At 47.2% G+C, this 22,258-nt stretch overlaps 1 protein-coding gene across 8 annotated transcripts in view; it reads left to right on the top strand.

The window, feature by feature from the left end:
* Nucleotides 1-22,258, top strand: part of ACACB (acetyl-CoA carboxylase beta) — a 110,631-nt gene that overhangs the window by 1,153 nt on the left and 87,220 nt on the right. For 4 of the 8 annotated variants that reach the window (XM_081037468.1, XM_081037466.1, XM_081037467.1 and 1 more), the window contains exons 1-2: nt 1,126-1,807; nt 12,303-12,949. The exons of 1 other annotated variant lie outside the window; for it this stretch is intronic. In XM_081037468.1, coding sequence (XP_080893594.1) covers nt 12,312-12,949 — 638 coding nt within the window. In that variant the 5' untranslated portion in view covers nt 1,126-1,807; nt 12,303-12,311. Of the gene's footprint in view, nt 1-1,125; nt 1,808-1,871; nt 1,983-8,537; nt 8,632-12,302; nt 12,950-22,258 lie in introns of those variants that run through there. 3 more of the 8 variants (XM_081037465.1, XM_081037469.1, XM_081037464.1) reach the window with 3 other exon arrangements.

Genomic DNA, 22,258 nt, shown 5'->3' with positions numbered 1-22,258 from the left:
CCTTTTGAAAGTAAGGAGTTACATTAGAAAGATATTATTAACTGCCTGTTATGTGCAAGCCACTATGCTAGAAGCTCAATGTATGTTGTTAGACATTTAATTTTTTTCAACCATATGGTGAAGTAGTTAGATGAGAAAATTTGGCCATTTGCTCAAAGCCACACGTAACGGAGCTAGGATTCGAACCCACATCAACCCGATCGCAAAGCCCAACAGTCTTGCCACTATTTACAACTCTGCCCAGGTCAGAATTATTTGGCATCATCGGGGAGAAATTTTAAATGGAGTTCAAAAATGTTTCCTTGCAAAAACTCATAGACACAGACAATAGTTTAGTGGTTACTAGAGGGTAAGGGGAGTGGGGGGAGGGAGATGAGAGTAAGGGGGATCAAATATATGGTGATGGAAGGAGAACTGACTCTGGGTGGTGAACACACAATGGGATTTATAGATGATATAATACAGAATTGTACATCTGAAATCTATGTAATTTCACTAACAATTGTCACCTCAATAAATTAAAAAAAAAAAGTTTCCTTGAGTCACAGATGGCTCTTTTAGGAAACACGGAAGGTCATGTCTATAGTTTGAGAAGTACCTCTTTGAAAGGATTGCACAAGCTACTCTAGAGTGAAGTAGTCTTGATAAAGAAGCAAACCACAATCATAGGGGCTGCCAATGAAGAACGTAAGGCATGTAGGCATTGTGCTAAGCCTTCGACCTGCATTATTTCATCCTCAACTCCTGTAAAACGGATGTGACACTGTCCCAGGTGACAGCGGATGATACGGAGGATTCAAGAGGACCCAAGATATGCGCCTCCTACTTATGAGTCCAGTGGAGAAAATTCCAAGAAGTCCACTATTGGATGACGTTTCCTTCTTGGAAAACAAGCCCATAAACGAAATAACTTCTCCATCAGGATGAAGGCTGCACCTGGCACAGGCCATTTAAACTGTTTTGCATAAGTTCAGCTCTCTCGGAGGTTTTTCCACTTGCTGTTTAGTGAGACACATCCTGCTCGACTGGAGCACAATACCCTTTTGTGTGGCCTCTGCTTTCCTGTCGCCAGCTCTGTTTGGACCTGGAGGTGACCTTTGTCCCACATGCCACCAGCCTTCCCCAGGTGGCAGAACATTCTGTAACGGTGGCAGCATGTGCTGGGCTTCTCCTCCCAGCCCTAGCAAGAGCCAGCCAACCCTGAATGGGAATGGAGCTGTTTCGGTTTTGTTTTTGCCCAAGTCCTAAGAAACGGGAAACATTTCTTTAAGTGGCGTTTTCATTGAGAGGGTTTTACTAAATCTTTTCCGGGGAGAGAAGCTAGGTGATCTTTTTGATAGTAATCAACGGAACCCATTCACTGGGGGTTTGTTCCAGAAGCCATTTCTCCAAACCAGCACCAACCTGTATGCAGCTAATTTGCAGCATGTCATAGGAGGACCCAATGGCTTTATAGTGCTTTCGACAACTTGGACTTTAGATGCATCGTGGCTTAGATGTCTTTAAGAATTTTGAAATAAAGCAAGTTACAGGACTGAAAGGTGGAAAACATCATACGAATGCTTTGGTGCTGGGTCTTTTCCCACTTCGCCTGGGTTATTACCGCTCTGGTGCATTGAAGGTTAAGTGTGCCCAGGATATTTTTAAACAGCAGGGGCCAGTTAATCTAAAAGTGACATTTACAGTCACGGCAGGGAGCAGCTAGCCGGCTTAGAGTTAGGCCATCGGCAAACAAGGAACCTGGAAAATGTAATGCTGAATGCACCGTTGAGAGGCCTTGGGAAAAGAAAAGGTGGAGAGAGGCATGGTAAGTGAGCTCACCCCTTCCCGAAGTCCTGGACATAAAGCCAGCGTCCAGGTGACCGGAATTCAGTGCATAATACGAGCAGCCTGCTTGCAGGGTTTCTAGGGGAGCAGCGATTCCTGTTCTGTTTGCAGGAAGCTGATCTGAACGGCTCAGAATGGAACACAGATGGAGAAAGGTCTTTCTTTGCTTCTATAAATGGTTATGTTTCTGGGGATCCCTGTGTGAACTTTGATCAGTTCCGCACACTGGACTGGTTTAGGTTTTAGGTTTACCTAGTTCTGTGGGGGTTTTCTGTCCCCAAAACTTAAGACAAAGTATTCTGTTGCTCATAGATGTCCAATCGCTCAAAGTGTTGCTCATTTTTTCAAAAAGCAGACTCTAAGAGTAAAGCACTTATAGTGGTCCTGAGTTGCTAGAAAGACACGATTTCCTTTAATTTTTAAAAAGCATGTTAGAGAGTAAAGAAGCAGCACAGAGGAAAATGGGGTATCTCCTTGCACTATCCTTCTGTCTGTCTCTCCTCCTGGAGGGGGCTGCTGTGCAGTTTGGTGTCAAACGCCCCAGACCTTGTTTCCCAAAGACCTCTGATTCTTTGCATTCGCCTGGTACCTCTCATGCTGATCATTATTACTATTATCTGAAAATAAATGGGCTTCTCCACAGGTAGGATCACCCACCTGGTGATCTGATTTGCCCAACACTGAGGGGAGTTCCCAGGAAGTGGGTCTTTCCATTTAAAAACCGAAAGGTGTGGATGTTGTGTTGTAAATGTTTTCCTTCTAAGAGTGTCTTGAAAGATCTTTATAAGACGTGATTTCTTTTTTTTTTTTTTAAATAACTTTTATTTGGGAATATTGGGGGACAGTGTGTTTCTCCAGGGCCCATCCGCTCCACGTAGTTGTCCTTCAATCTAGTTGTGGAGGGCGCAGCTCAGCTCCAAGTCCAGTCACCGGTTTCAATCTTCAGTTGCAGGGGGCGCAGCCCACCATCCCATGATTCCGGCAACCTTGTTCAGAGCCCACGCTCTAACCAACTGAGCCATCCGGCTGCCCCTAAGACGTGATTTCTTTACTGACCTCTCCGAGTTTGAAATGGAAAGACCCAGCCAATTCTAAGCCAGGTGATCAGAGGTGCAAACATGCCCAATCCCTAACTTTATTTGAGGAATCGGGGAAGGCATTTTATGTTTATGCAAAGCAGGTTTATTCGCTTCTGCTCAGGTGTTGTGTAAACCCCCTCCTACTTTGATCACCTTTAGATCAGAGATAGAAATGAGAGTGTGACATTACCTGAGATACTCGATCATTATGGGGAAATAACATTTTAATCTTTTGAAATGGAGATGTTCTCAAAAATCTTATTCCTGTAGAAACTGTGGGATCCCTTATTCTAAAGCTTCTCCTGAATTTTGACATAGGGATTGTTACTTCAGAGGAGAGTACCTGGGAAGTCTGGAAGCGTGGTCAGAAATCTTGCATGTTATCTGCAAACTTCATGCGTGTTTCCCATTCTATTCTAGTAGACCCGTCTGTGTGATAACAGCAAACGCATGCCCATAGAGTATGGTTCTCCAGGCAGCTAGGCTGTGTGTCCTTTATTCTAGGGATCCAGGACTCCTTGTACTGGACAGTCCAGACGGGCACAGCAGGAAACCTGAGGTCTCAATTATTGAGAAGTTGGCTCGTCAGGTGTTTACACACTATTTGTAAGACAACCCTAGGGGGCAGGTGTTACTTACTCCATTCCACAGACCAGGAAACCAAAGTTTGGAGAATTTCCGTGACGGGGGCTGGTCAGTCATGACAAACAGGAGAGTCTCCACCCAGGTCAGCTTCACACCAGAAGTGCTGCTGTCAATCTCCCCAGGTTTTAGCACACCTTTTGGGTGTGCTTTGTGTCTGCTGGGGCCCCAGAAGACAGCCATGCTCTTCAGTTAGCCCAGCTTTTGTGCCACTTCCATTGGACTCACTGAAGCTTTACCTTTTCAAATTAAATCATGGGTGAGAGTGACATTAAAGGGACAACCCTGAACATACTCTCTATTTGAAAGTAAATGGGTCACGGGCTCCAATAGTAACTAGAATAATTTGTTGTTGGAAATGCCCCGCCAACCCCTTCGCAGGCTTTCCCCACTCTGCTCTATGGAAGGCCGCGGTCCCTTATTGCCACACTCAACAGAGTGGGGCTGTTGGGGCCCTCCTGTGTGGAATGCTAACCCACGCAAGGTAGGGAAGGGGCCCTGGTTCCCTGCCTGTGGGGAATCCTGTTCCATCCGCCTCCAACACTCTTCCTGCGCTTTCCCACCCAGGCACCTGTGCCTGGTTAAACCACACTTCTTTCTGTCTCCACATGAGCATTCTGCTCTGAGAAAGCCTTTGCTCACCGTATAGACCAAGGCGGGGTCTCCTGGGGCTGTGCACAGCCCAGGCTTCTTCGTCCTGATCCTCCTGGTTGTGCCCTTACGTTCATCTGTGATCTTACACAGTGAGATGGTACACCCTCGCGGGCAGGACCGTTCCGATGCTGTCTACTCCGTGTCGCCATGACTGGCAGGTGCCCAGGAAATGCCCTCTGACAAATGAGTGAATGGTTGAAGAAGGCAGGTTCCCAGCACGGAAGGAACAGAGGGGAGGGAGGATGGAATTCTATCTGCGAAGGTGGCAGGGGCCCCGGACCTCAGGCACGTGGGACAGTCCACTGCAACAGTTTCTGCAGGGATGACTCATGGGAGATGCTGCTGGAACAGATGATCCGGATTAGCCTTTGAGACAGTGGAACAAGTTTTCCACTGGAGGTAGGAGACCTGCTCCTTTTGCATGTCTCCATGGCGGGGGCTGGTCTGGAACCATTCAGACCAGTTTTGCCTGGGCCACCAGATTAACCCCATCAAAAGTTTGGTTTGGCTCACCAGGCGTTAATTGAGCACCTATAGTGTGCCGGGCACCATGGAAGTGCACCTTCCTGGGTCAGCACTCCCAGAGGACCCTGGGACTTCTTGGAAATCGGGGCCTTTTCCTGACTGAGGAAAAAAACTGAAATTCACAAGATTTTTCTCAAATGTGTTTTCCTCCCTGAAGTTGTTCCCAAATCAGTGGCCGCTGGAGCTGCACACCTCCTGGACTCCAGAATCGAGTGGCTTGGGATTTGACACAAGACCACTTGATGTAGCTATTTTATCCTTATGCTAACACTATTTGCTGGGATTCTCCAGAGACCCAGATGCTCTGACATGTGATAAGTTTGAGAACTGCTAATTCCCCGGGTCTCATTTCCAGGCTTCTGATTCCACCCCTTTAAGAGGATAGCCAGTTAATTAATTGAATCACCAGCCCACTCACCTCCATCTGTTACAAATCTAGGCTTTGGAGTCAGGCAGAGCAGGCTTGAATTCCATAAACTTCCAAGCTGTGTGACTTTGGGCAAGTCAGTCCCCCTCTCTGGGCATGGCTTTTCATGCCTGATCTGTGAAATGGGATAATAATAATGATAATAATGTGAAATGGATAAGAATACTACCTCACTTGTAGGGCTGCTGTGAGGAATAAATGAGATTCTGGATAACAGATGCTCGTTGTAATGGAAGGTGGTGGTGGTATTATTTATTTGTATAGGGCTCTTTAGTTAGTGTTTGTAGTTAGAAAGTAACAGAGGGCACAGTCTCTTCTTAGAGGGGAGGGTTGCGATTCTCCCCGAGGAGCATTTGTCCTCTGAGGTAAGGAGGCGTGACGTCACACGAGCACCCTTGATCGCAATCGCAGGGAAAGTCAAGGTCCTAGGATTACACCAGGATGTGTGCCTTCTCAAGTCTTAAGTTTGTAGCGCGGTACACTGCCCTCCACTGTGACCTGAAGGTTGTCACATACCTTCTTCAGACACAAAAGTGTTAAACAAATGAGTAGCCTTCACAATAGAAGCAATTTGCTAACCGCTGCTCCTGGCTTAGCACCTTTGGCAGAGTGCTCTACTTTAGTCAGTAGAGTTATTAACTCACCATTCAGCGTGGTGCCAAGAACTAATTCTGCCTGAGCTGTCCTGCCCCCTTCTCAACCTGGTGAACTTCTATTCAGCCTTCAAAGCTTCAGAGCAGATATCTCCTCCTAACTCTCCCTCCTGCCCATCTCCATCCGTGGATGGAGTTCTCTCAAACCGCCTTTCAGATGTGGCTCTTCCTGATTCTGGAATTCTAGAAGCTAGATCTTAATCTGAAAGGCTTTTTCTTTATTTGGGCAGAACTCTTCCTGTGTCTCCCAAAACCTTGCCCAGGAGAAGAATTCTCCAAGTCTAGAGAAGTAGTTTTGTTATTCATTTCTTGGTTGCATTTGTGTTCCTTAGGAGTGGACACAGATTTAAGAACAAGCTTACAGCTCGAAGAAACCAAACACTGACAGTCATTTCTCAGGTCCGCTGACTTGAGCCCTTTCTCAGGGCTTGTGGAGAGAAATTCTGTGCATAGAGCAAGAAAGTGTGAGGGTGAGGAGCGGTGGGTTTTCAAGTGAGGCCACCTGTGTCCTAAATGTGCGAACTTGGGGAGTAAGTGGTCCTGTCCCCGCCTATAAAAGGGGACTGAGTAGTGGCACCTATTGCCCAGTGTTGCAGGGACAATTTGAGATGACACATGTAAAGCTTGTAACGCGGTGGCTATGACAGACTGTGCTCAATAGACTAGGAATCACTTCCTGCACGCTCCTGACGTTTCCTTACTTCTTCTTTTTTTTTTTTTTTTTAAAGATTTTATTGGGGAAGGGGAACAGGACTTTATTGGGGAACAGTGTGTACTTCCAGGCCTTTTTTCCAAGTCAAGTTGTTGTCCTTTCAGTCTTAGTTGTGGAGGGCACAGCTCAGCTCCAGGTCCAGTTGCCGTTGCTAGTTGCAGGGGGCGCAGCCCACTATCCCTTGCGGGATTCGAGGAATTGAACTGGCAACCTTGTGGTTGAGAGCCCACTGGCCCATGTGGGAATCGAACTGGCAGCCTTCGGAGTTAGGGGCACGGAGCTCCAACCGCCTGAGCCACCGGGCCAGCCCATTTCCTTTCTTCTTTAACCCCTGTGTTGGCATTCCAAAACATCTTGTCTGGGAATAATGTAAAAACTGACACTCCTCCACCCCACTCCACCTCCTGCCCCAAATGCACACAGAGTCCTTGGGAACGTCCCCATTGGATCAGGGAATGGTGACAAGTTAGTTCAGCCTGGTTCATGCTGACGCCCCAGAGATTTCTGCACTTTAAGAAAAGTGTCTGCCCTGCAGGGTTCCTCCAAGCAGCTCATGGCTGGAGCTCTGCGAAGCCGAAATAAGTCCTAGGACAGGCCCTGTCCCCTCTAGGCTGGGTGATCCTTCGGGAGTGGCCCTTGTGTGTGACCAGGGGTTCACTGGTGCCCGTTAACCAACTGTAAGCCCATCTGTAGAGCAGGACTCTCACAGCGGAATCAGACTCCCAGTTGCCCGCCGCCTTCCTTCCGTTTGGGTGCACCAAGAAAGGGAAGATTGTGTTCAGGGACCAAACGGATCTTGGTTGATTCTCCCAAACATCCTGCGAGGTGGATGAGGATGCGTATTTTCCAGACGGGGAAACAGGTTCAGAGAGGCGGCGTGATGACCGAGATCACACTCCGTGGGTGGCAGAGGGTCACAGTGGGTGACATCCTGCCCTGGCTCTCAGCGCAGTCTCTCAGATGAGCTGCGCCCATCACCCCGTGTGAGTGATTACTTGGAATTTCGCCCTGTAGGTACGTCCTTACCCTACTTTGCATATGAGCCACTTGGGGCTCGGAGCGGGTATTGAACTTGCCCAAGGCTCACCCTGCTTGGAGGTGGCAGAGCTGAGATGTAAACCCAGGTCAGTTTCTAGGGCACCCAGTGAGGTGCCCGAGGACAGAATGATGCCTTGTTATAGAAGGAACACTGCCTGAAGCTGGGACCTTGGTGCTGGATGTGGCTGTGTCACTGATTTCATGTGTGACCTCTGGCCTCTGTTCATCTATAAAACAAGGACACTGGATTTGCCAAGTGTCCCCCCACCCCTTAGGCTACAGGTTGGAGCAGGAAGCTTTTTGGGAAACACTGTGACCTGTGACACCCCCGATCCTTGGGCTGGAATACAGGTTAAGGTATCCACCAGTCAGCTTCGAACACTGGCTGCCTCACATGGTGGTGTTCTCACCTTCATTATTTGAATCCGCAGAAGGTTATTGCACCATTGCCTGCCAGCAGAGGGGTCCTTGACCATCCACTCTTCGTGCTGACTTTTACTTCTTTCCATCATGCCCAACTTGGCCAAACCCAGGCTCTGCTGCGACTCCCCTTCCATGCAGGTGTCTGACATCTGACAGATGACCACAAAGGTCTGCCCTCCATCCGGTTTTCCTATGTATACGGGGCTCTGGTGATTATGGGAGTGTTTTAAACACGCTCTAGAGATACAGAGTTAGGCAAGGGGGTGATTGCATGAGTAGAGAAGTAGGCCTAAGGACAGGAGTGTAGCAAGCCAGAGGGAGGTGGCCCTGTGGGCCAGCGAGCCCTTGAGAGCGCAGAAAGCCTCTTAAATACCTGAGCCTAAGGCCAGGCGAGGGCCAGCCAGGAGCGTGAACGGCTTCTATTTGCAGGTGACAAATAAGGGCATGTACTGCATGGCTGACTTGGTAGGAAACTTAACCGTGTTGGAGTACTGGCCGTCCAAACTCCTCCCCCATGGCCTGATGTATACACCACCAGCCTCCTGCTGAAAGGTGACACTTCACGGGGCCGGGCCGGGTTCCCTTAGTCACTCTGTGGGAGTCAGTCAGACCCACATGAGAATGGAGCTGGTGGCTGTGTCTGCAGTGACGGTAAGTGGCAGCAAGCTCTCGGGAGTTCATCTTGGTGGGAGGAAAAGTCCGAGTGTGGAACAGGATTGCTGGGTGAACTGCTGACATTCTGCTTCTTGTTCCCTCAAAGACCTTGCCAGGTATGGATGTGGGTCAGAGGAGCTGGAAAAACAAACTCATGACCCCCTCGTTCTCAAGCCCTCATTTGGCTGCTGGCCGGCACTTGTTAGAGCCAAGTGGTGTCCTGCAGTTGTTATGGCCGGGACCATGATTGGTGTGGCACCCCGCAGCTGTTGCTTGCATTCGCTTTGCAGGAAATAAAAATAGCATTGGCCAGTGCCTGGTTTTCGGGTCAGCAGAGTTATTTCAGTGAAGGGCCACAGCTTGGTCCTCAAGGCTCACTGGAAGGACACATCTGGCCTTCCCTGCCCATGGAATCAACTGCATGCAAAGTCGTCCTAGACGACTCTGCATGTTTGGAATTGTGGGTTTACGTGTCGCTGCACTATGCCATCTTCAATGTACACAGCCAGGTATCTGGTTTTAGGATCGTATGCATGTGCTCATAGTAACACCCTCCATTTTTTTTTTTTTAAACCCTCCATTTTATGGCGTTAATTTATAGCCAGTATCAGTGGTAGGGAGGTGGGAAAAGTAAGGGTTTTGGGCCTGGATTTGAGTGAAGTCAAGGTACCAAGCTTCCCTGAGCCACAATTTACCAAACTGTGAAATGGGACTAAAATAATGACCATAGCAGTAATATCATCACACTGTTGCAAGCTTGGAGACAATCTCTAATCTTGATGGTTTATGTATGTATAAATACTATATATGTTTATATGTCATTTGAAGAGCAACTGTGAGGCAGGAAAATGGGGCAAGAATTTGTGTCCCCATTTTATAGATGAGGAAACTCAGGCTTAAAGTGTTTCTTTGGGAACTTTCTGAAACAGTTCCCCCATTTATCTTGATGTACTTACTTACTTGGGAAAAGTTCTCATGTAGAATGACTTTGGGGTCTCATATCATTTTTCTGCAAAGAAAAGGGAAAGACCCCGAGGTTTTTGGTGCGGATAACTCTTGCAAGGTAGGTTTGGGGTGTTAGATCCACTGGCCCCTATCAGAATGACAGCAGATCTTCAAGAATTTGCAGAGTGGGTGGGGGGCAAACTGGGGAGAACTGCTGGTTATGCCATTCATTAGAGCTTCCAGTGTCAAGCTTGGCAGCTTCACCCACTATCGCTCCATCACCTAACACGTGTGGGTCCCTGGATCTTGCCCATCAGCTCAGCCCGTCTCCATACACCACCGATCCATCCTTCCATCCACAGTCCCAGTCAGCCATACTTACCCTCAGCCCACCAGGATTTCCCGAGCAAGTTCCCAAAGAGCTTGCCTAATGTGAAACTTGAACAGTTTGATTGGTTTTCCAGTGGCAATCAACGTCAAGAACATATGCTCAGGGTTCCTAAGTCCCAAACTATTGTAGCAACTTTTTGCCTTGATGCTGCTCTTTTGTTTTTTTCAGCAATAACGCAAGTTTTTTCTCCATGGGGCATGGGGATGCCCTGTATTTCAATCCTATACACTCAGTATTTCTTGCATCTCACAATGGCAGAGGTGCACATTTAAAAAGCACCCGACATTGGTCATATTAGTGTAAGGTGTCCCGGTTGGCACTCAACTTCAAAACTGCCATGGAAACACCCAGCTTATTCCCCTGGCGTTCCTGTTACGGTTTCAGAAACGAGGCCCTGAAATCAAAGTTCAAGCTGGCCTTAAGCGTCAGTTGGTGCTCAATGTGTGTGCGTGGATTTATCATTCAGTTGATACAATTTCTGAGCCCCTACCACGTACCAAGCACCACGCTGGGCACAAGGATCCAGAAATGAATGCCAATTGGTTCATGTCCCCAAGGGCCTTCCGAGTCAGCCAGGGGAGACGAGAGAACAGGCCGTTTCCACGCTTTGTCATCAGTGTTCCCATGATGGAGGTCTGTATCCACCGGTTAACTCAGGCCCGGCGGGCTAGGCAGAGTGCGCTGTGGGAGCAGGATGTGGAATTGTGAAAGTGCTCGGCCCGTGTGGCCAACAGAGGGCGTGACAGGGGAGTGGCCCCTCTACCCTGTCTTGCCCTCCTGCCTGGAGAGGATGTAGGACTAACCTGTTGGAGCCTCTGGGAAAGCCAGGATAGCCTTTGCAACATTTTTGACAATGCCATATGCCAATTACTAATTTCAAAATTTGTCCTGAGGGCATGGGTAAGCCAGCAATTTCGGGACTCTGACCTTTCTTGCTGATGCTTTTAGGACTTACATAGGACTTACTATGTGCAAGAAAGAGATGAATAAGAAATAGACCCTGTCCCAGAAGCTCCCTGCCTCACCATCTAGAAGCTCGAGGGAGGGAGGGAGTAGGCATAGGAGTGAAGACCAGTGATTCTTACCCGACGGCAGTTTTGTTCCCTGGGGACATTTAGCCATGTTTGGAGACAATTTTGGTTGTCACAACTGAGGGTCGTGTGCTACTGGCATCTGGTGGGTATTGCCCAGGGATGCTGCTTAGCATGTCATGATACGCAGGACAGCCCCCACCACAAAGAATCTCCAGCCCCAAATGGCAATGGTTGAGAAACCTTGGGGATAAGAGCAAGGCTTGGGCTTCAGAAAGTTTTGGAGTACGTATGTTCATGTATTTGTCCCTGTTTTCAGTTGTGTTTTTTTTTTTAAAAAAACTTTTATTGAAGTGTGTTTTTTCCAGGACCCATCAGCTCCAAGTCAAATAGTTTCAATCTAGTTGTTTCCATCTAGCTGTGGAGGGCACAGCTCATCCTGGCTTATGCGGGGATTGCACTGGCAACCCTGGCGTTACGAGTTCACGCTCTAACCCACTGAGCAAACCGGATGCCCCCAAAGCGTCTTTTTTTAGAACAGCTTTATTGAGATACTCATATACCATACAACTCACTCATGTAAAATGTACATTTCAATGGTGTCTAGTGTATTCACAGAGTTGTGCAACCATCTCCACAATCAATTTTAGAATATTTTCATCACTTGAAACAGATATGTGGTACCCTTTAGCTATTACCCCATCCCACTAGCCCTAGGCAACCATTTAATCTTCTATCTCTATGAATTGGCCCATTCTGGCTATATCATATACATGGAATCATACAATATGTTGTCTTTTGTGAATGGCTTCTTTCACTCAGTGTAGTGTTTTCACGATTCATGCAAGTTGTAGCATGTGTCAGTGTTTCCTTCTTTTTGATGGCTGGGTAATAGTCCATTGTATGGATGTACTGTATTTTGTTTATCCATGTATCACTTAATGGACATTTGGATTGTTTCCACTTTTTAGATATGATGATGCTATGGCAGCGTGTTTTAACAGACATGATCACATTTAGTTCTTTCTCACATGCATGTTGATGATGTACAGTGAGCATGTGCTAGTAAACCTAAATTAGAGGTTAGAAGCTGAGTCTCGGGGGGGTTAAGGAATGTGCTCAAGACCGCAACACGGGATGAGCGGAGCCGGGAGAAGAAACCCTGCCCCACTCTCTGTCCAGTGCTTCTCCCCTCCAGCTCTCTCAGCTGAATACACGGAATTCCAATTGCCCCTCTCTAGCTCCTTTAAGAGAGAAATAATTATGTAGACCCTACAACATCTCTCCTTTTCTTCCTACAGGTTTTATGAATGACCCTGCTTCTTTTTCTATCTTGTCTGATTTTCTCCTGCCTGACCTTTTCCTGGTTAAAAATCTGGGGGAAAATGACGGACTCCAAGCCAGTTGCCAAGAATAACCCAGAGGCCAGCTTCATCCCAAGCCAGGAGCCCTTTCCAGCTTCCGATAGCTCAGGAGAGCCACCACAGAAAAATGGCGACAGCCGTTCTCTGCCAGAGACTCCTAAGCAAGCTGAGATGGCCTCCCACAAAGATCCCAGAGATGCCTGTTGGCAAAGAACCTCTCGGCCACCCCCACATCGGAATCCCCTAAAAAAACCCCTTTCCTCGGGTGATGGCTCCCCAGCCAATGGGACAGGGACGCAAGGCCTGGAAGCCCCAGACACCAATGGCCAGTCGTCGCCAGCCAGGCTCCAGGGCCAGCGAGCCAGACCCCTCTCCAAAGAAGATGAGAAGCAGGCACACATCAGGAGGCAGCTGATGACCAAGTTCATCCTGGGCTCCTTTGATGACAACTCCTCTGATGAGGACCCTGGCACTGGCTTGTTCCGAGAATCTTCCCGCAAGGGCAGCCGGGCCAGCCTGGGGGCTCTGTCCCTGGAGGCCGCTCTGACGACAGGGGACTCCGAGACCCCCGTTTCTACTATAAGGTAGGTGACCTTTGTCCTCATAACCAGGAGGGAGGCACAGCATGACGGTGGGGTCTCATGCTTTACTGCTCAGGCGAGCCATCCGCTGAAGCCAACACTTCCAGCTACTGTGTTTCCCCGAAAATAAGACCTACCCTGAAAATAAGCCCCAGTTAAGATCGTCAGACAGACAGACACATTTAGTATGTGATGACGATGATCCAGAAGATGACATGACTGTATTTAAATAAATGTAGATTGTTGTACATGAAAAAAATAAGACATCCCCTGAAAATAAGTCCTACTATGCCTTTTGGAGCAAAAATTAATATAAGACCTGGTCTTATTTTCAGGGAAATATATGTGAAAAGCAGGGGACGTTACCCTTCCCTCCTGCCTTCATTCCCTCCATTCAAAATCATTTATGGAGCATTTCCTGTGTGTACAGGGTCCCTTGCTAGGAAACTGCCTTTCTAGACGATATCAGCCTATTTGGGGACGATGACCTTGTATGTAACTAGTTATAATTTAAGCCGAACGAGCTGAGGCTGGCCAGAGCCACAAGGAATGATGGGAGCCTGGAGGGTAGGTCAGAGTCCCTGCCTCCTAAAGAGACATTCATTCAACAGGTAGCAAACAACTGAAGAGCACGCCTTCCCCCAGGGAAGCCTAAAAAACAGAAACTCAAATACTGTAATCATATCCTCCAATTTGATTGTTGGAAACAAATACCTATATCCATTACAGGTGGGACTATCCCAGGGGTGCAGGTGGTGGCTATTTTGTTGCTGTTGTTGTCGTTATAAAACTTTGCCACCTCCACTCCCAGATTACAAATGGAATACAGTCGATCCAGGTAAAAAACTTGGGAAATGTAGGAGACAAGAAAAGAGGCAGAACCTTACCTTGGCCAGCCGGGGAGAACTCTGCTCCTTCCCAGGGTTCCTTCCTCCTTCCCGTTTGCCTTGCCTGGGGGTGGAATCTTCCTGGTTGTTCTTTTAAGCAGCTCTTGTACTCACTGTACCAAAAATGAGAAAAACCTGGGCAAGGAGATGGGCTCTTCCATAGATACCGTGTTCCCGGTGAGCTAATTTTAACCCTGGTTCCTGGAAGTAGGAGATAGAACAAACAGAAAATGTAAGTGTGCCCCATGCGGAGATCTTCAGGGAAAGACTTGAGCTTCTGGAAGGGTAAAAGGAAGAGCAGGCTTCAGTGTCTGGTACAAAGAGCACCATCTTTGGAATCAGAACCCAGAGCTGGGTTCAGCCCTTGGCTCTGCCACCCCGTACTGTGTGATCTTGGACATGGCACTTCACCTCTCCCGGCCTCCATGCCTCATCTGCAAAATGTTGAAGGAATTAAATGAGAGAATGTTTGTAAAGTATGCACAGAGTTTGGTACAGAGTAGGTGTTTAATCAGCAATGGATTTCTCCCCAGCTCCTTTCCTGGGCCTGTCCTTCGGCCACCAGTACCCACTTCACCCACCACTCAAATTTACCCAGAGCTTCCCCACCCCTCTTCTACCTACAGTTCCTGTAAATGACCTAGTTGTCCCTTGTAACAGTGGTACAAGGCTGCTGGTCAATCCCCATTTTACAGATGAGAAAACCGAGGCTCAGGGAGGTAAAGTAGCAAGATCACACAGCTAGGGAGTGGCAGAGCCAAGTTTCAAGGCCAGGTCTGTTGCACTGCTGAACCCAGGTTCCACTGTGCCCTTTCCAGTAATCCCCAACATTCTCTCCCCTCCAAACCCTGTCCTTTCCCTCAACGTGGCAATTTCAGCCGGGATCAGAGAAAAATCAGTGTATTGAATCAATTCGCCGAAACTGGTGAACACCAGAGATTATGTTAGAAGTGAATATCCAATGGGGGGTTGCTAAGTGGTAGCTAAGTAGGAGGGATGGAAGATACTGTTATCACAATAGCTTCAGCAGGAAACAAGACAGATAGACCTAGCCTGGAGATGGGATATGTACAAATTAGCAGATGTCGACTTAAAAATAATATCTACTAGGTATTTCATCATCAAAAAGGATATTCAGTGAAACAGATAGAAGAAGAAGCATCTGGTATCCTTATGGAGAACACATGATCATATCTGTCAGCTCATTTGTCAAGCGAGACTTCTACATAAAAATGATGATATATGATTAGAGTATGGGGAGCAGAAATCTCAGAATATGGGATGGTAAAGTTTGGGGCAAAATTAGGCAGTTTTTTATAGCAATCTAACCACTGTACCCCACTACATCATAAGCTAGGTGGTGCCCCTTGCACTGTTCCTAATCACCTAGGTCTTCGCTTTGTCATCTTTCTTCTTATCCCATCGTCAAAGCTCCTTATCTATCTAGAAGTGTCAAATGCAAAGATGCCTCAATAAGTAACATTAAAAAAAAAAGGACTGTGAAAAAAAAAAAAAAGGATATTCAGGGAAAAAGAAAAGGATTGCAACCCAGTGCCTGCAGACATGGCAAGCTACATGCACATTCTGGCCAGTGTGCCAAGATGGAAGGGTATTCAAGGAAGGGAAAAAGGAAGTTAGAACCATAGAGTTCTTCCTGTAGGGTTCGCATGTGAACTTCCGTTAGCCTTAGCTCCTCTCATAGACACTCTCCCCTCCCCCTCACCCGATCATATTTCTTTAAAGTTCCAGTTCATCTTTATCACAAATAAGCCAATAACCGTTTCCAAGTGCGTACCAATGCCAAGGAGGAAACAGTACAGGAGAAGGAATATCTGAGGGGATCTATTTTAGAAAGATGTGGTCAGGTCAGGGAAGAGCTCTTGGAAGAGGCAACTTTCAAACTCGACCTGAGCAGGTCAACAGAACTTTTCTGTCACGATGGAATGTTCTAGAATGGAATGTTCTAGAACTGTCCTGTCCAATATGGTACCCACTAGTCACATGTGACTACTGAGATTGAAATGTGGCGAGTGTGACTGAAGAACTAAATTTAAAATTTTATTTTTAATTAATTTAAATCGTCTCATGTGGCTGCTGGCTCTTGTATTAGTGCAGATTCAGCCTTAATGGGTAAGGATGAACCAACTGTGTGAATTATTTCTGCTGGTGCTAATTAGGAACTTAACCAAGCCAATAGGTTTGCCAGTATCATAACATTATTACAATTATTCTTCTCTCCTGAGGCTTGAATTCTCAGACACTTGCTTGGATTCTTGGATTTTCATTTAATCCTCAGAAAGGATTAAATGAACTATTTCTAAGGTACTTTGCAAGAGAATAAGCAGTCAATAAATGGTAGGTGAAGATAGGGAGGGGAGGTGGCAAGTCTCCCAACTGCCTACTCACTGTCTTCCACTACCATTTTGAGGGATTTTCTAGTTTGTGCTTCAACCACAGCTTTTTTGAGCTGGTGAATTTACAGTTACAAAACATACTTAACTGAGGGCTTACCTTTGCATGGCCGTGATACATGAATTTTCTGTCCTTGTGTCTTCATTGCATAGAAACTCAGCATTGTGGGTAAAATCATTTATCCTTGCCTTGTCCCAGTAAAGGACAGAGGGAGGGGCAAAGGGATCTTGGTTTTTATAAACCAGAGGCACCAGACATTGAGAAGAAGGTGCATTGTGGGGTGGTGGGTGATGCAAAGGACTGCAATGGGCACAGGGAGGACTGCTGTGCTGTGTGACCTTAGGTAGGTCTCTGACCCTCTCTGAGCCTCCAATGCCTCCTTTGTAGCATGAGGAGGCTGGACCAGCCCCATGAGGTGTGACCTCTGGCTACAAAGCTCACTGCGGACACAGTTCTTTTATCCTCAATCAATGCGCTTTTCAGAGTTGGGAATTTAGAACTTTAGTATCTGGGGCAACTCCGGTAGTTCTGCTGGTGCTTCCCAAGATACTGGCATGTCTGGGAGAACCATTTTCAGCCCCCACAGAGTTCTGGGAATGGTGGGGGGGAGCCTCCAATGGAGGGGACCCGCAGGTGTTCCCTGTTTCTAGTGAGTGAGAATCCCATGCAGACCTATCTTCAGAGAGCCAAAGCTTCAAAACTTGTTCTAGTGCCTGCCGCTGCCTCTGGGAGTCGGCTGCATGAAAGAAATGACGTCAAAACCTGTGTGTTCCAGCCAGTTTCAAACAATGCTTCCAAACAAGGCTGAGTGTTCTGCTATCCTGTTGTCGAGTTTTCACTTTGGTGTTTTGACATCTTCGGGGACCTCAGTAGCCTGGTGTTTGGGGGTCCCCCATTGACACTTCTCCTCACATTACTGGTAGGGCCTTGGGCCAATTCTCTGAAGGGATGTTCAGGGGAACCCCTTACCACCCCCAAAAAAAGGAAAAAAAACAAACCGTCCAGAGTGTTGCTTTGTGGAGGGTCCTGCTGTGTTGCTTCTCTTTTACAAGTGGTGACGCCTTTTCCCGGCGGGGTGGTGGGGGGGGGCAGGTCAAATGCTCAGGCCATTTTCAGATGTGGGTCATCGAGTGCGGAGTGGGCAGGCTGGCGTGCTGCTTGCCACCACCTGGAGCACTGAGGAAATGAAGAGTGACATAGAAGGTAAAGTGGTGACAAAGAGTCCCTGTTAGTTCCAGGAAGTTCCCTTCATTATTGTTGTGTTTTTTCCTGATAAGCTGCTCGGTCGTCAGCACTCTGTGGCAAATCTCAACTTTTGGGCTCAGTTTCTGCAAAATGGGAGAGAAGTGGGGTTAGGGCAACTCCTTCCGGTGCTGCTTTAACTCCTATTTTTCAGATAGACAACTAAGGCCTGAGGAGTTTATTCCTTGGCTCGGAGCTCCTCATGTGGAAACTATAGCAAAGAAGAAACATATGTCTGTGGACCTTCCCTGCTTCCTGCAGGTTCCTCTGGAGCCACTTGGCCGCTCTGCTGCCCTGAATGTCACCTTGTGGTCTCCTCCACCCCTCCCTGCCAGGCTACCCACTGGGAGACTGGCTAGGACAGGGACGGAAAATGTGCATGTTTGATGTTGTGGTTTGGGAGGAAGTACTTTTTTGAAGCAGTCTGCAAAGGGGTCTTTTTCTTCCCACTAGGCCCTCCCCATCCCAGAATACTCACACGGGTAGCTTCATTTTGGGCCTTTACTCTTGCTGTGTCCTCTGAATTGAAATGCTCCCTTTTCCCCACCAGGGCCTGCTCCACGGTGGTGTGTGACCTTTGCAGTTGCATGCTCTGCTGTCACCCTCTTGAGCTTCTTAATAACTTACTAACTTTTGAGCCCCCCAAAAGGGGCTCCCCATAATTCTGTAGCCAGTCTTGTCTCCACCTCCAGCTCTTTGCCCACCAAAATCACCCCCTCTGAGGGCCTTCCCTGCCTCCCTCCCACCTTTAAAGGATTCCCCTTCGACCCCCAGCTTCTTGACCCATCCCTCTGTGCTGTTTTCACAACACTTAACCACTCCTTGAGATTATGTCTTTAATTTCCTTATTTGTTTATTTGACTGCATCCTGTCTTCTGCAATTGACTGCAGGCTCCATGGAAACAGGGCCTTGTTTATGGGGTCTCCGCTTTTCCTGACCACCTAGCCTAGTGTGGGCTCATGGTAGACTTTGGATAAATATTTGCCAGACACCCCCCTGCCCCCCCCAAAAAAAAAAAGAAAAGAAAAAAAATTTGCCAGACTCATGAATGAAACGAGCAACTCCAACATGTCAAAAGCAGAATTCTGTATTTTGGGGGGCATGTAAAACACTTGATGAAAGAGTCTGGGAATGGGTGGATGAGTGGATGAATGAGTGGATAGATGCATCAATGAATGAGTGAATAGGCATTTTGTTGTTGCTCTTTCTCGACAGTAGAATTTTTGTTTTCAGAAAATTCTCTTTGCATAAATCTCGTGACTTTGGAGAGGAGTTCTGGGGTTGAACTCTTCCTTTGAATTTTTCTTCTGCCTTTCATATGTTTGCGTAATCTCCCCCTTTCCTTCCATGTTCCCATCTGACAAGGGCTGGCTGAGGTCGTAGATCCAGTGGCTTTGTGTTTTCTGTTCATCCCCCACCTCCCTGCCAGTCTCTTCCCTTTTGGGTTCATCTCAGTCCAGGGGGGTGGGGTTTGTCCTTTCCTTAGACTTGGAAACAGTCCCCAAAGATTGGAATTCCCATGCAATGCTTAGAAATAGAGCTGATGAGAACGTGACATAATGTGGCAAAATAGATGTTCACATACTGGGAAATGAAGGTTACGGGGTTGTCCCATTTTGTTTCACAAGCAGGGGTGTGGTTAGTGCACAGTGGGTCTGGGGTAAGAGACGGGGTTCAGAGTTGCCCCCTTACTAGTTTGTTACCCTAATAGCTCTGCCTTATAGGGTGCCTGTGTGGACTGAGTGGGCTGGGACAGATTCAGGATTGCACAGCTCAGTCCTGAAATGTAACGTTATGAAACTCAAGTTCGTAAGTTGCTGGTGAGCTCATTTCACCGCAAACCTGCCTGGAATAATTGTGAAGTTATTTATAGTCTTTATTTATCTCATTTTTGTGTGTGAATATTCATGCCTTCTGCTATTGAAATATTAAGATGAAAATGTGTAACAAAAAGCTTTGCCTACTTGAAAAAATTCCCCAATTCCAAAGCACATCAGGCCCTAGGAGTTTCGGATAAGGGATTGTGGACATATGTATGTAACGTGCTTAGAACATTCCTGGCACATAGTAAGCACAAAAAATGCTTGTGCTTGATAAATGTGTATGTATGGTTGGAGAGACCGGAAGGAATGTCTTCAAATAGTTAATCATCAATGTCTTTATGTGGTATAATTATAAGTAAATTTTCTTCTGTGTGTTCTAACTTTCTGCTGTAAATATTGTTATAATAGGTTTTAACAATATTTAATAATAAAACATTATTATTATGTTTTATTAGAAAAAACATAAGTTTTTTCTAATAAAAGTGAACCAGTCATCTCACTTCCTAGATGAGAAGCTGAGGCCCAGAGAGGTTCGGGGTCTGTCTAAGGTCTCCCAGCAAGATCACCGTAGACCCAGAACACCATTTGAACTCAGACCTTTAGCAGATGCAGATTGGAAAGTGGTCCGTGAAACAAAATAAGTGGTCTGTGAACTCCGAGTGTTGATGTTGCCACCTAACCAGGGCTCCAGCCATGGCATCTGCACCTTCCTTCTAACTCCTTCTTTCCATCAGTGGGAAGAGTCAAGAGACAGGACAATTTATTGGGCAACCATTCAGCTGTGTGATCTTGGGGACATCACCTACCCTCTCTGGGCTGGACTGGATGCTCCAAGGCCCTCTGTGACCCGAACAGTCTTTGCTTTGTTTGTGTCTGTGTGTGTGTGTGGAGAGGTGGGTGGGGGAGCTAGGAGATGGGGACAAGAGAGCAGCTGGAAAAAGCTTATTAATTTATAACCATTTTCCCCTTGGCCAGTTACCACAGATGGTCTGGGTTCCAGGCAAGTTTAAGGACAAGCTAAGAGATGAGATTGTCAAGCGGAGAAGCTCAGGTTTGTCCCCTCCATTCATTGGCTGGGAGCATGTATTGCAGCTCTGCTGGGTGGGCGCTAAGCATTGCGGCTGGCACGGTGGACGCAGAGACCGTGAAACCGACCCCTGCCCTCAGGGAGGCCAGGGTACAGGCCTAAGAGGCCAAGAGCCCAGAACATTTCCTAAGTGGAGAGAGTGGTGCGGTGGGTAAGAGTGGTCATGCTGGAGGCTGGCTGACTGACGACTGGCCTGCTGACTCCTCTACTCAGCCATCGTGTGACCTGGGGCCACGCTGTCACCTCTAAAATGAGGCCACAGTGGTACCCACCTCACAAGGCCAGTGTCAGGCTTAGTTGAGTTGCTGTGAGCCCAGCACTTAAAGCAGTGTCCACCTGGCAGTCATTGTCATTATATGCCAAGTACAGTGTCATAGTAAGGACCCAAGACCCACAGACATGTCTGGGCTCAAATCTCAGAGTAGTCGCGTGACCTCTTGGAACTGCAATTTCCTTCTCTGTTGAAGCAGGATAATACTAGTGTCTACCTCGGAAGTGTGTTGAGATCACACGGAAGGAAGTGCAGGGAGTGGATGGTCCCAGGGTGCCGTGGTTGTCAGTTGTTGAATGGGCATCTCCCAAAGTTCTCGCCGGTGGCCATGGCTATTCTCAAAAGCCACCAGGCCTCCACGCTTAAGGTATGGCAACTTGTGTCCACAGAGGAGGAAGAGGGATTGGAAAGGCAGGTGAAGTGGCCCTGAAACAAGGATAAAACACACACCAGCACACAGTTGCTGGCTCTTTCCTCTGCCATTTCCCAAACTGCTCACTTCCACGCTGGGAGTGTTGAGTTTAAGAGAGGTTTTGGGAAGGCGAGTGAGGGTGTGTGGGGTCTGGACATGAAGGAGGGAGCCCTTCCTGGCAGTGAAGGCCCACCAGAAAGCAAGCTGGGACCTGGCATCCCCCTCCCTGTCCCAAATAGCATCCTGGCTGGGCTTGTAGTGGGTGCCTCTCCAGCCTCTTCCCGTTCACGGTCCCCTTCTGTATGTTCACGGTCCCCATCCTCAGCTCTGAGTAGTGAGCAGGTCATAACATTTTAAACCATATATAAATATGTTTGTTTGTTCCTAAATGGAATGCCACAGATCTTTTCTATAATGTCTTTATTTATTCATCAATTCATTTAGGAAGGGGCTGGCAGAAACCCCATTTTCAAATCTCTTTAGCTCATAAGATGTTTTCTGGGAACCTGGGATAAAAGGGATGTCTGTCTTTTCATTGTTCTATTTGTGGAATGGCTATTGAGGTTCGGGGGAGGATGGCTGTTAATACAGGGTGCAGCGTGATGAGAGTCTTATTTTTCCCCTTCCCCTTCAGCATCAGCATTCTGTTTTAGAAAAATCATTCATGTCTCCATATTTAAGGGAACATTTCCCTCAACACATGTTGAAAGGGAGTATTTTATTTTTCTTTTAATGAAAGTACGTTATATGGGGATGATTTTACAGAAGAGGAAGTGGAGGGAACGGGTTTGCTCAAGGTCACATAGCACGCAGGGACAGGCCCAAGGTCAATCATTGCTCAGGTCTTTCCACCATGCTGCTAGACACATACATTTTTCTTGTGGAATGTGTATGTTTGTGTATGTGTGTTGTCGTCATTGACCTGGATTTTCCCTCTGCAATACCAACAAATTAAATTTAGCCTCTGATAAATCTGAGGAGAAGAGCTTACAGCACGAGACTGTAAGTGCAGTGAATTTTGCATCGTTGCATTGAAAATCACAAATATTGATTTTGTATAAAGGTGGTATTGTGCACAGGGTGTATATTATTCTTTCCTCCTCATCTTTTATTCCCTAATAATGCAGGCAGAGAAAAATGCAAATCATTATCACTGTGATGACACGCAAAGACCAAC

The sequence above is a fragment of the Rhinolophus hipposideros genome, assembly GCF_964194185.1.
Source record: "Rhinolophus hipposideros genome assembly, chromosome: 24".
In the NCBI taxonomy this organism is placed as follows: Eukaryota; Metazoa; Chordata; class Mammalia; order Chiroptera; family Rhinolophidae; genus Rhinolophus; species Rhinolophus hipposideros.
This window is presented reverse-complemented; position numbering and strand designations above follow the sequence as displayed.